The sequence below is a fragment of the Apteryx rowi genome, unplaced genomic scaffold (genome assembly GCF_003343035.1).
Source record: "Apteryx rowi isolate R43461 unplaced genomic scaffold, aptRow1 scaffold_710, whole genome shotgun sequence".
In the NCBI taxonomy this organism is placed as follows: Eukaryota; Metazoa; Chordata; class Aves; order Apterygiformes; family Apterygidae; genus Apteryx; species Apteryx rowi.
The window spans coordinates 378,949-392,860 of NW_020450995.1; the positions used below are offsets into that span (position 1 = coordinate 378,949).

The window sequence follows — 13,912 nt, forward strand, 5'->3', positions numbered from 1 at the left end:
GATAAGTGGGTGCAATTCATCATCTTTCCTTACGGAGGTGGTGCAAATAGCTTATCCTGTAGTACTTTCTAGACTTTCAGAATCTAAAAATATTAACTAAAAAAGTAATCAGTCAAAATATTCCAGACATCTTCAGTTTTCTTCCCTTGTGATCACTACTGTGATTCAATGAGAAATACAGATTTTGGAACTAAGTCTGTTAGGAGTTTAGATCTTCCTTTCAAACTGCTTGGAAATCCTATGACTTATGTGGGTGGATACACAGCTGATAATTATACTGTCCTTTTTATAAGAAAATACTAAGAAATGAATAATCACTGTGGAAAACACAAGAGATGATGCAAAGTGATAACCAAAACCAGAACCTTGAGGAAATAATTAAGGAGCTGGTAAGCTTTTCATTCGTATTTGTTTTTAATTTTCTCTGACTTTTAATACTTCTATAAATATCAGTATGTCTTTGCTAAAACATTAGTTATTCTGGAATATCCTGGAGGTGGTGTAGGGCATGCATTAATAACGGTTTATGATGGTCTAAAGGTTTCAGAACTCTGGGAACACACTAGTAGTTAAGATGCAGAAACACAAATCTCTCAGGAGAGAGATACCTGTGTTCAAAGAGGATTTTTAAGGTACAATTCACCCTTTGTCGCTGCTTCTTGTGGCATGCCTTGCAGAATATTCATATATTGGAAGAAAAATAAGTTTTTTATATGAATTTGATCAAAATAAATCATGTAGTTTTGACTCAGTCATGCATTTTCATAGGCATTGGATAGTTATGAGCAGAATCGGGTGGCTAAGATGATAAAAATTTTACCTAGTATGAAGTGGTTAGAATTTTAAAATGGTGACCAACTCCGGAGTAAGGCACCTTAATTTAGGTGTCTGCTGATAGTTGTCTACATATGTCTTTGGTTTTTCAGCCCTCATTTTATCCAACAGAAATCTATGATACAATTCAGTTGCACAAATATAGCTGTCTAGTGCCATTTTAGCTGCCTCAAGATATCTAAGACACCACACAGGGCTGGGATATATTACAGAGGACATTTAGGAGACTGCACCCTTCTGGAACAGCAGTTGCAGGATACCCTAAAGCACCTGAAATAATAGCACTAGTTATCCTGTGCAGCCAACTGAATCCCATTCTTAGCCAATGTAGAATGAGTCAGCTTACTGTAAACATCTACTGTCTGTACACCAGAATGGCTTTCCAGGATCCGTTGGCTGTATTGGTTAGATCTCATGTTGACTAAAATGAGAGCTTTGACAAAGGGCACAGTTGTTTATACCTGATGTTTTGTGTTGTAATCTTAAGCTGAATCTCACCTTTAATGAAATTCCATGTCATCTTTTATGTTTTCCTGGCTAACAGCTTATATTGTTATATTTACTTAATACAACCACTTTGAAAGTGAAAAGCTACAAGACTGATAGAGCACACCATCTATCCCCTTTCATACACATACAGGGGTGTGTGTGTGTGTGTGCGTATACACACGTATGCAAACACATATACTAGTTTATAGAGAAAGTTATACATTTGTGGTGGTTTTTAGTTTGCATTAAAGTTAGCATGACTGAAAATTATTTTGTTTTAAATTGAAGGTGTATTTTGAGGTTTGATTTGACATACTCATGCAATAATTGTGATTGTGAGCAGAAGAAAGCTACTTAACCGTCATATACAGAATGTGGCCAAAATTGCAAATACATCTGAGAGCAGAGCAAATTTTAAAAGACAGTTGATTTTAAGCAGTTAACTCTAATGACAGCCAGACATTCTGCTTCATAATGTATTTTTTACAACACAGACGTAAAACGAATAATTGCCTTTCATTTCCAGTGCACATGTAATGGATTATCTTATGAGAAAGTCGAACAAGAGGGACTAAAAACAACAGCACTGGAGATGTTTTTCTCAGGTTATCCCCAAATGGTAGGCATGAAATATTTCCCAAATTTGACTACACTCACTCTTGTTGGGCAAAGGATTCAAAAGATTTCAGACCTGGAGCATTGCCTGTTACTCAGAGAGCTGTGGATTGCTGAATGCTGTTTAGTGGTAAGTTAACTATGAATTTTATTTCTAGCCAGCTTGAGCCAATTTTAGCCCCTTACAATGATTATTTTATTCTTTCATGAGCAGTTCTTCATCTGTTCAAATAAGAAGGCGCTATTTTGAGAGAGTCAGGATCTGGCACTTCTTTAGTGAAGTATCCAAAAATCTCGTTATAGGCATGGATCAAATTACCTCTGTTGCGCCTTACAGGTTTTTGTATTTTGCAATATAAAGTTGTTGTTTTTTTCTCTTTCTTTAGAAAAAATATTTTTTAAAACTACAATAATTGCATTGAAACCTTTTTCAAGAAGCTGATTATGATGAAGATATTTCAGTGAAAATAATACTGTACTTAAAACACATCATTTATCATGAAGCATTGTAGCTTCTATTACTTTTTCTTTGAGGGCTTAATTGAAAAGCTTTCTAAGTCAGTAGAATTCTGCTCAGTGGGTGTGGTCTCAAATTGTTTGGAGCTACCTTACTATTTTCTATGCAAGTTGATGGCATATGGACAAAAAGAGAGACATTTTGTTGTCCAGTGCTGCAAATTAATACCTCTTCTTCTATTGCAGAAAATAGACGGTCTACAAAAATGTGTAAATTTGGAAAAACTTTACCTTTATTGCAATGAAATTTCCCGGATTGAAAATCTGGAAGCCCTAACAAAGCTGAATGTAGTTTGGTTGAATAATAACCTGATCAAGAATATAGAAGTGAGTCTGGTGTCCTTCTTGTGATTTATTTCCTTCCAATCTGTATAATGTATATTATATTAATAGTATAGTACCTACGTGTATCTAATAAGTAAGGCTAATTTTTAGAATTATTGAACAGCAAGAGAGACAATTTAAACTCCAGAACACAAGAATTAAGGCTGAAACATTATTTGGAAATTAAAGTTTTCTGCATATACAGTGTTAATTAAATCATTCATTTTCTAAGACCTCTGTGATCCCTGAGCAGGAAAAGATTTATTTATTTATTTATTTTTAGTTTTCTTGTAACTGTGGATTTTTGTCTGCTCTTCAGTATTATGTGCAAGAATTTCCATTTAGTTTTTATTTTAGTAAATGTATGCTGGGTTGCAGGCACTGAAAGGATTAAAGTATTTGGATTTTTTTTTTTTCTTGGACAGATGAACTCATATTCAGAAGTTTTATCCTGGCTTTTCTTCATGCTGTCATATGAATATTTGGTTCCCCTCCTCCCTCCCCCAAAATTAGTACTCTTCATGCTAACCTTTCAAATGGAGGGTAGGCCAGAACAAGTGAGAACTCTGTGATCAGCCCTTTAGCATGTAAAAGGAGAAGAACTGTATAAACATCATTTCTGGCAAAAGACCACTTGGTGCTCCGAAATACCTGATTTTTACTGCCCCAACAGGGAGACAGGAGTGCTGCATCTCAGTCCTCTTGCCCTTAGGAGAGTCATGAAAAGAGGCGGAGGGAGATACCTTACCAAGATAAAGGTAGTTAGAGCAGAAGGGGATGCTGACAGGGATGAATGAGAGCAGATCTTCGGGAACCTTGGAGGCCATGAAGAAGAGGAAAGAGAAATCGAAGCTGGGCACGAAGAGAAGGAAAGAAAGGAGAGACCTAAGAATTACAGCTGACAAAGAACAAATCTAAAAGCAATAGAGTGCTTCCAAAATTATTTTTTATTAGAGAGGACACAACAAACACTAGTGGCATTCCACTGCAAAGAACTGCAGTGTCATCGTGGAGAGAAATGACTGACATGAGTGATTTACTTGCCATGGTATCTCAAAGTCAAGACATGGGCTGCAGCCAAAAGCTAATGAGTACTCATGATATGGGGCATGATCTGTTAGGTTTCTAATACACAGTTGTGAAACTAAGGAGCTGGGGAACTATGTTTGTTTTCACTGCAGTATCATTTACAAAGGCTTTCTAAAATAATTCCCATTGGGCAATACATATTCTCCCTTTCCATGTCAAAAGAAAGCTGTAGTTTAAAACAGAGGCTAACATTGTTTAGACTCCAGTCAAGTTTGTTTTTACATTTGAATGATCTGCCTCATAGCCTACAGGCTCTTCAGCATTTGCAGTGCTGTATTTGATTAAAACTGTATTCTTTAAAATATTCACAGGGCTTACATACTCTGCAGAATTTACAAGAGGTCAACCTCGCTGGAAACTTAATAGAAAAAATAGGTAGGTGATGTCTGTCTGGCATTTCTAGCATGAGCATTCTGACTACTACCAAGGATTCATGTACATGGTTTGATCTTTCTTTCATTCTAATAAAAATAATCCTACCAACTTGCGTGGTTCAGAATTGTGTCCAGCGTACTCAGTCCTGATCATCCCAAAGTCAGTGTCAAAACTCCCTAGGGCTCACCTTTGTTTATACCAAACTCTTTGTCATTGCTGTAGCCATGTCAAAGGAGACAGAGTACAGGTATTGGTGGGATATGCATATATGATGCATGATTTTTTTTTCTTGTTCACTGCCTTTAGTATACAGGGCTTTTAGATTCAATCTAAATCATGCTTGTTTGTTTTTTAATGGGAATGTAAATCCTTCTTGCATTTCTAAACAGATACTAGAGAATCTATTTGTTTTTCTTGATTTATCTTTATCTGCAATAAATAAATAAAATAAAAAATCTTTTATATACTATCCCTGCTCTTTAAGTGAAAATGGAAAATCATATACTACTTTCGACGTAACTGTTTGTGTTAATGAAGTATGCATTTTGGGGAGGGGGGAGGTTATGTGGCTAAAACTAATCTGCAGGATGAAAGTGCAGATATCCAAATGGACAATGCAAATAGTTTTTCTTAATTGTTGTTTATATTGGTGTTTAATTTTAGGAAATTGTTTGGACTTCAATATACAAATAGAAATATTAAACCTCTCTGCGAACAAACTGTCTTCCTTCAAGGTATGTTCAGACTTCACATTTGATATTGATGTTTTTAATTGTTACTAGGAGAAGACCTGAGTTTTTCTTATGATATTAGAGAACCGATAACACACAGCTGTGACAGCAGTTGATTTTAAAAGGAATACAATATTAACTTTCACTGTTTTCATAAGGTTTTTAGATCTCTCTCTTTGAAAAATTTCTGTTCCCAGATATTCTTTGTAACAAGGGCTAGAAATTTGTTAGGAAATACCCATTGTGTATATACAGCTCTTTTATGCTTCCTGCCCAGTGTGGTCAAGTTGTAAGTCTTGAACAGGGAGGAGAAGATATATTACATTAAATGTAAAAAAAAGTTATCACAAGTGACATATTAAGTTTGAGAATATAAATATAGTCAAGTGCCAGGGTTCATAGGATATTAGCAGGCATTATACAATTAATTAGTGAATTTCTTCTGGGAATTGAGAATGTTAAATTAGCCATAATGACATTTACCTGGCCATTTTTCGCTTTAGACATGTAGCCCTTTGTGATTTTCCTGGTGTTTGTGAAAGTGCTCTAAATCTAGGCTTTGTGGAGCATTCAGGATTTCGAAAGTTTTGGTGTCGGTGGTCTGACATTTTTATTTCAAGCATGAGAAAGATCAAGTCAGGATTTTGAGGTTTGATCACTTTTATAGTTATTTCTTCACAGAGACTGACCTTCATTTCCCAAATATCCTTTACTTTCTTTTGCTGAAAGGTTTTAGTTTGTTTTCTCAAGAATTTGTGCAACCACCAGAACAAGTGAGTCTCTAAAGTTCTACGTGAATCTTAAAAGATATGCAAAGTTGCAGAAGGTCATGTTCACAAATGCTCTTGCATCTGTACTACCTTCCTTCCTCCCTCTTTCCTGGTGCATTCTTCATTCAATATAAACCCATATAATTAAAATCCCAGTTGGTCTTAGTGCTAAAATTAGGCTTTTTTAAATACAGAGTATTGGCGTGTTGTTGTAGCATTTTCATTGTTTTTTCAGGAACTCACTAATTTGTCAAGACTACCTAATTTAAAAGATTTGGGCCTAAATGATCCTCAGTATGGGCCCAACCCTGTTTGTCTTCTCCATAATTGTACTATCCATGTGCTCTATCACATACCTCAGCTTCAAAGGCTTGATACATATGACGTGTCTCAAAAGGAAATCAAGGTTCTGGCAGAAGTAAGTTCAGACTTTACTTCGTAGGTGCACCAGAAGGATGAATGAATTCATTACTGATGATGAGCTCCACTACATGTCTTTCAGCCAAGATGGGTGCCTTGTGTTACTGCTTAGTACTATGTTGTGTTGTCAAAATTTGAGTTTTATCGTGGATCTTGAAATTTTTGGTGATGGCATGATAATGTGAGACTCTGAGTTTAAAAAAAAGAATACCATTAAGCACAATAGAAAGGAAAAAAGAAAACCTGAAGTTTAAGGGTTTAGAAAACTCCTTATGTAATATTTTGGACTCCTGCAACTTCAGGAGTTGTAATCTGTGTTTTTTGACTATTTCCAATTGGCAGTAGTGTTGGACACTTTTTTTCCTGGATGTTAGTGTATTGAAATAAGACATTTTGTCTCACTGAAAACTGAAAGTACACAGTTATTACCAAATAAATTTTTAATTACTCAATCTATTACGTAATGCCAACACTCTACCTAGACTGGCAACATTTTTGGACTATTGCTATTCAATACCAAGCAAAAAAGGCAACAAAAAAATTGTGCATGAAGTCATATTTAAAACAAAGAACTTGTTAGTCATTTCATGTACTAATAACCTAGTATCAAAACCATGTGGGACTAAAGGACATGAAAGAATTCACTGAAATCACAGAGGCAGATCTTGTGTTTTCAGACATTCCAAGTATTCTACAACAAATGTTACAGGTTCGTGTTCTGTTGGCTTATCTTGTAATGGAGTTACTTTCACGTGTCTTGCTGTCAAAGGAGAGCGTTTTTAAATCATGACAAATTTAACTTGATACTTACGAGCTTAGGAGGAAGCTTTCTGAATGGATTCCACTGTTTAGTGAAACAAGTCATAAAATGTGTTTTGGTGTGGAATATTACACTCAGCCTTCTTTGTGTAGTTGTTGGCACCCATACGACTGCAGAAACATGACAGTTAATTTGCCTTACTTCAGTAAAAGGAGTTCTTGGGGACAAAAGTTGAGACGCATTCACAAGCATTCACAACAGCAGCTGTTCTCAAATGAGAAGTATGATTTTTGATTTATCCAGAGCACTGAGTTCATTTTCTTAATGATGTTATCAAGCAGTGTTTGGATATAGACCAGAGCTAACTGAAGCATGTGGAATGAGTCCATAGTTTGATCTTTAATTACAGCATAAACTTCTTAGTTACAGCGTTCATACAAACAGTGGATTACAAAACTGAGTGTTTTTAGTTTTTTATTAAATTATAAAAACATGTTCATAGCAAGGCACAATCCAATGATTGATGTTCAAATACAGTCAAAATGAAGTATGCTGTATCTGAAATGATCTCTAAAAATGTTAATGGAATATGTGTAACAATAATGCTGTGATTTGCTGTATTCTTCAGAAATAGGATACATGAATGGTTGCATCTTGTTAACAACTGATGAATAATTTTCTGTTTTTCATTTTTAAAGACCACAGTTATGAAAAAAAAAAAGTACTATAACATGCATGTAAAAAGCATTCATAGACAGCTCCATGACAGGCTTGAAAAGCTAAAAGAAAGCAAAAGCAAACTGCAAAATTTGCCAGAAAATAAGATAAAATTGTTCAGCTGCAACATAAAACATGTAAGTTTAAGTAGCTTGAAATGTCAGCAATGTGTCACTTAGAAGAAATAACAATAACTGTTGGGAAGAATGATGGATTCTTGGATGTTAACATTCTTTTAATAGGTTCATTCATTCAGATTCTGTCTGGAGTAGATGTGTAACTCAGCCCAGAATACTTGCAACCTGATTGACTCATTGATGTCAATTAAAATCTTAATTTTTTAAAAAATTGATCTTTTTAGACCCTTAAATTATTTTAGCTCCAGGTTCATTAACACCCAGCAATTTGTACTCATATTTAGCTATAGGAAAGAATTTTCATAACTGAAATTTCTCTTTGTGAGGAAAACTTGATAAAACTTACCTTTAATAAAATATTTTATGAAAACACATCAGTTTTTACTAATCTTTGTAGTCTACGACTTTGTAAGACAGAGTTTCTGCTGGAAAGATAGCTCTTCTTCAGAATAGCCAAAAGCTAAGTGTCTAGGACGTTTAATGTATTGCAAGGGATACATTTCAAGTCTCAGTCCTGCCAGGTTCATAGTTATTTGAATCTGGTCTCTCACACGTTAGGTAAATGCCTTGATCAATGGTCTTTTAAGTGGAAGGGCCCCAAGGTGGAAAGCTTAGAGATCCAGCAGACTGGGTAGGATACTCATCTAGTGTGGTAAACTGAATTTCAAGTTGCTGCTTTTATTTATCCAGCTCAGATGTTTGCCTGGAACTTCCCTGATGAGTTCCCAGATTATGAGTATTGCTTATTCTGTTTGGTACCATGAGAATTTCTGAAAGGTCTGTGTTCATTCTGATATAGAAAACTTCTGCAGGTTGGAAAGATCTTTATCATGCAGGTCTCAAGTTACTCTTTTTTTGATTTCCAACTGATGAATTAACCCTTTCTTTAAGAACAGTATAAGCAACGTAATGGATCAGAGTCAAATTGTGGTTGCATCAGTACAACTGCAACAATTCTGAAAAGAAAAGGTCTATATCACGGATTTTATATACAGCATTTTGTAAACATTCCTAGAAGGTCTTTAATGCGCTCTGAGTGAGCTCTTTTCACATGTGTCTACAGACAAATAACTGAAAAACATATTGCTGATTACATAAGTCTGGCCCCTTCCAATATTTTGATCAAGAGTCAACAGATCAAGATCTCTTGCCAGATCAGGCTAATGCCCTTATTGTCCTATCTTCCTCCTGTTGCTTACCATGTATCAGGCTCTCATGCCTATGCAGGCATGTGCTTCAGTGACATTATCATTTTGACAGGAGAAGTGCTCATAATTGGTGCGTTTGTGAGTATTTAAAATAATATTCACATCGGGATGTGTAGGCAGAATGAGACAAGTTGCTTTTTTTAATAAGTGTTTTATGGAAGTTTTATTTTTAGGAGCCAAATCCTTGCTTGTTATTAAAAAGGCATGAGAGGTAGTTTATTCTCTTGTTTAACTGTCTCAGCTGTACAGTGTCTTGATTAATCCAGAAGATTACCTCTTAGCAAAGAACACAGAAAGGATTTTAACTTTTTTTACTCAGCAATCGGTAGTTATTACACCAGTGATCGAACATGGAGAGAGAGAGAGAGAGAGAGAGATGAACCCTACTGTTAGCTGTTTGAAGTTAGAAAAGTTGCAGTTCCATGTTAACTGTACCTTCTAATTCTTTTCCTTTCTGAGGCTTGCATCGCAATGAAGTCATGTTAAGGGATCAGTCTTGCATGAGTGATGCAATGGTCTAATTGATGGGTATAGGACCAGGATTTCAGCCAGGATACAATAGAAGAATGTGTGCAGTTGCTCAGAGCAGAGCTGTCCTTTTGGCCAAGTAACTGAGCTTTTTCTACTGACAAATTAAGAGTATGAATTTATTAAACTGATTTTCTGATTTGATGTTTTCAGGTATGCTTTTTAGTACATATCTAGAATGCTTATCTTTTGAGAGAACATAAATAAGATAATTTTCATGCCATACTTTAACTTAACCTCTTGCCTCTGAATCCTGATGCATTCTTTTTGTCAGCTGGAATGTGAACTGTCTGAGCTGCAAATGTTGGGTCAAACATCAAATAATAAATCTCTAACGAGTAAAAATCTGGAAACTGAAACTTCAGTTCATGACAGTGATGATGCAGATAAGGCTGCTGAAGAGTTCAGTCTTGAAAAGGCATTCTTACAAAAAATAAATGCCCTGAAGGAAAGAATAACGTTCTGGAACAGAAAACTGGATGAGTATGTTTAGTGAATTGTATATGAACAATAATTTAATGTTTTCAAACATTAATAATTGAGTGTGATGGTAGCTGGTAGTTAGGAGATTGAAGTAGGAGCTCATCTCGCATTTGTTTTAGATGAGGTCCAAACTGTGAGTACTGCAAATGTCATTGAAGTGGCAATTCTTATGTGATCTAAATTGTTGGATTCGGTCCAGTTGCTAGCAGACAGATGTTCCCATTACAAAACTTGTTGCTGGGGATCTCAGTAAATAGGAAAAGGGTTGAACAAAATATCTGGGATGGATAGTTTTATTGGACAAGTGCTTGGTAAAGTTTTCTGGGCCTTTAAACACTACAGAGATCCAGCAAAATGCTGTGATTTTTTTCTTCGCTGTAATTCCAACATGATTTTAATAGTTTATTATTCTTAATTATGGCTTGGGACTTCATGAGTGAAATTTAACCTAAAGGCAATGGCCAGCACAAAGATTATATGCAGTATAAACCCATGAAATAGGGTATGTGGATGATATCAGTGATGCCATAGACCTAGTGTTGAATGTCAGCACAAGTCTGAAGCTCTGTCAAATTTTTTGCCTTGACTTGTCACTAATCTCAGTCTGGTGGCTCACACTGCACCCAAGTCCAGCAGGGTTTCATTAGTGCTACGATTTAGACTCACACTTTTATGAATATTAAATAGCAAACTAATAAATTCTCATACTCCAAGAGGTAATTTCCTTAAATTAAGGATTAAAGCACAATGTTGGGGCTGAAGTGGATGAAGCTTGCTATGATGGATCAGTACAGGATCTTACTATCCACAGTTGTAATCTGGCATAGTCTATCACTTTCAGATTTTAAAAAATAAATAGTTCTGTCATTATTCATTTGTTTATATTCACTCTTTTTAAAAAAAGCAAAATTAACTCATGTACTGTTGTTATGTTGTTCCAGGAAAAATTCTTCTTGTTTCTTTTCCAGAATTGAAAAAAATTACGAGGTGGAAATTAAGAAAAAGAAGAGTTTTAACTTGGTAGTACAATTCTTGTTGATGGAATTGGAAACAGTGGGAAACATTCACTTTGAAGAAGGTTTGTCAAATAATCCCTGGTAAACTGTTTGAGATACTCCAGCTTAAACCCTGTTTCTTATGATTCCAAGCCAATCTTTTTTAACAAAGCAAATTTATTACAAGGATCTGGAGTGTTCTGAAGCAGCAGTGCTCCATTTAGATTCCATTTACAGACAGCTGGTGAGAAAGGAAACACACTCTCCCCTTTCCTTCTCTTGGCTATGTACTAGGCTGAGGCTTTGAGTCTACAAAGACTGATTATTTGTTGCCTTTATTCTTCATTGCCCATTTATGAAGCCCTTGATTTAAAAATACACAGAACAAAAAAGAAATAACAAGCTACCCAATAGCTTTTTAATGACAGCGATAGTGATTATTCTGAATTCCTAGGCAGCTTTGCTTGTCGTAAAGAAGCATTAGAAATTGCTCACCTAATCTTTGTATGAATAACCTTGACACTCTGTTGAGGGGAGATTGAAATTTAGGTTGGCAGTATTTCAAGGACTGTTTTCTGCTTGAGTACTCCAAGATTGTCCACCTCAGCTATGCCCTTTTTTGTGTTCAGGGATGTTTGTTAGAGATGCAGGTAGTTCTGTGCTTACAGGTTCCATTTGAGGTTATTTTTAAATAGCATTCTACTTTTAATGCCACTTTCTCAAGCTAAGGATCTTTTTGTTTTGGCGAAGAGAAATTGATATATGATTCTTGTAAGACTGAAAGCCAGACCAAAGGTGTTTGCATCAGTAATTCTAGCACAGAATCTTTTTGAGAAAGAGTGATGTTTTTATGAGTTGTAAAAATTTTTACTTTGTTTGCATATCTTTTTCTCTTTTAAGAAAACCTTCCACTGATTGAAAAAGGAGGGAGCCTGCTGCATTTCTGGATTTTGTTTCTTTTTTCAAAGATAGCTGATTACCTCATAATCTTTAAGGAATCTTGCAGTACCAGTTGGAAGTACAGGAGTTTATTATCTTCCTGTTCAGAGGCAGAGAAAGGGGGCAAGGATTTATTAGGTTACTTGACTTGTGTACCAAAGGGAATAGGTGGTAGAAGAGAATACTGAGTTTCTGCTCCTAGATTCTGGGCTAGCCGGAAGACCTCCCCTCCTTTCTCAAGTTTGACCATAGAAACCTTTGTAGTTTCTCACAAACCATGCTTGATTTATGCATAATTGTATTGAATATGGGGGAACTGCTCATTTGTATAACGAAGAAGGATTTAAACAGATTTTAAATACAATAGCTTTTCAGATGAGTAGGTCCAGACTAATGAGGATAGAGATGTCTTAAAGACTATGAATTCTCCAGCACATGATCAGCCCTTGGAGGTTTTAGTGCAAATAGAGAAAAGAAACATGGTGAATCACATATAATTAAATATTGATGTTGGATGCTTAATTTAAAATGCAATATTTGAATAAAATGAGGTAAACTCTCCAGTTGAGAGAACAAACTTGCAACAAAATGAAACAGGCTTGAGGTACGGCTTGTGATTCTTTCTTTTGAATAGTAAACAGAAAAAATGTTGTAGATTGCATTGAAAAATTAAGTGCAAAAACAGAAGAAGATATTATTAACTTAGTGCTCTCCTCTGCACACAGGTTTGGTTGCTGTTGTGATCTAATTCAATCACGGTATTGTTTCTGGGACTTCAGAACATATGGTATCATGGGAGTGAAAATAAATCGTGTCTTTAGAGTGCACAATCAAATTCTGAGGCTGAAATTTGAAGAGAAGTTTCAAACGTTTCTGGAGAAAGAAGTTTTCAGTGCCGCAGAGTAAGTGTCTAAGTTTTAAGAGCTCTTTAGTGTAGGACTGGCATGTGAACAAAAAAAACCCTCATGATTTCAAAGGATAGATCTGTTTTTCAAAGTATCACATAATTTAGGATTACTAAGAAGTTTTACCTAGGTAAAGGTGGCTTGAAGATCCGCAAAGTCCCTATGCCTGCTGCTTCTGTGACTGGCTTAAGATCTTCAGAGGTCTATAGCTTAGTAGAAAATACCAGGCACGAGACTTGGTTCAAATTTGTGTTGTTAAAATCTGGATCTTACTTCATCTGCTCCTAATATGGTTGTGAAAGCAGAGTAAATATTGTCATGAATGGCCAGATTTCTGAAAGCAGTGATAGATGAACAATGCAAAAACCACCACCCACCACTACCAACAAAAAAAGCCCATCCAAGTACATGTGCATCTGTATTTGTTCTGTATCACAGGAGAGCACATGCATGTATCTGTTAGGACCGTCACTAGGTGAGTTTGTATCCCTGCAGATGAGTGTAGGTTTTTCTGTGCAGGTCTCAACTTTTGAAATTTGTGTAATTGTAGTTATTTACTTCACTTCCTTCCAAGACTCAGTCTGAGACTCCCGATGCAGCCACGATCTCTAGTGTAAGCACGGGGAACCCTCTGTCCAAAGCAGCTTATAGAACTGTGTCAGCAGTGGAGCAATGGTCTTAGCGCACCTGGTTGCCCACTTATGGCTATGAGACAGAACCCCAGTGACATCCAGTTCTTTCTTTGCATACTAAGCAGTTTCCTCACTTGATGTGTCTGTATTTAAGTAAGTTATGGTTATTATTATTATTACAATTAATATGGTACTTTTCATCTTTTTATGTACATTTACTATGTATGTGTGAACATTTATATATATAAATGTGTATGTGTTGTGTGTATGTTTATAGAAAAATAAAACAGATTAAATATAAACCCATGGTGTTCAACATAGAGGGTGAAAAAGTCCAGACATAGCTCCCAGTTCAGTAGGTCCTGAAAGCCAGAAGCTGCCTCTTAGAGAAATATGATTTTATCATTTGTAAATCAGACTGGGTCTTCTGGCTGATAGCTCCTGC

General features: G+C 35.8%; 1 protein-coding gene across 1 annotated transcript in view; it reads left to right on the forward strand.

The window, feature by feature from the left end:
- The first annotated feature begins 335 nt into the window (after positions 1 to 335).
- Positions 336 to 13,912, forward strand: part of LRRC9 (leucine rich repeat containing 9) — a 39,380-nt gene continuing 25,803 nt past the window's right edge. The window contains exons 1-10 of the mRNA XM_026087292.1: positions 336 to 389; positions 1,850 to 2,068; positions 2,641 to 2,781; positions 4,179 to 4,242; positions 4,906 to 4,976; positions 5,979 to 6,161; positions 7,622 to 7,777; positions 9,788 to 9,996; positions 10,965 to 11,093; positions 12,656 to 12,832. Coding sequence (XP_025943077.1) covers positions 336 to 389; positions 1,850 to 2,068; positions 2,641 to 2,781; positions 4,179 to 4,242; positions 4,906 to 4,976; positions 5,979 to 6,161; positions 7,622 to 7,777; positions 9,788 to 9,996; positions 10,965 to 11,093; positions 12,656 to 12,832 — 1,403 coding nt within the window. The remainder of the gene's footprint in view (positions 390 to 1,849; positions 2,069 to 2,640; positions 2,782 to 4,178; positions 4,243 to 4,905; positions 4,977 to 5,978; positions 6,162 to 7,621; positions 7,778 to 9,787; positions 9,997 to 10,964; positions 11,094 to 12,655; positions 12,833 to 13,912) is intronic.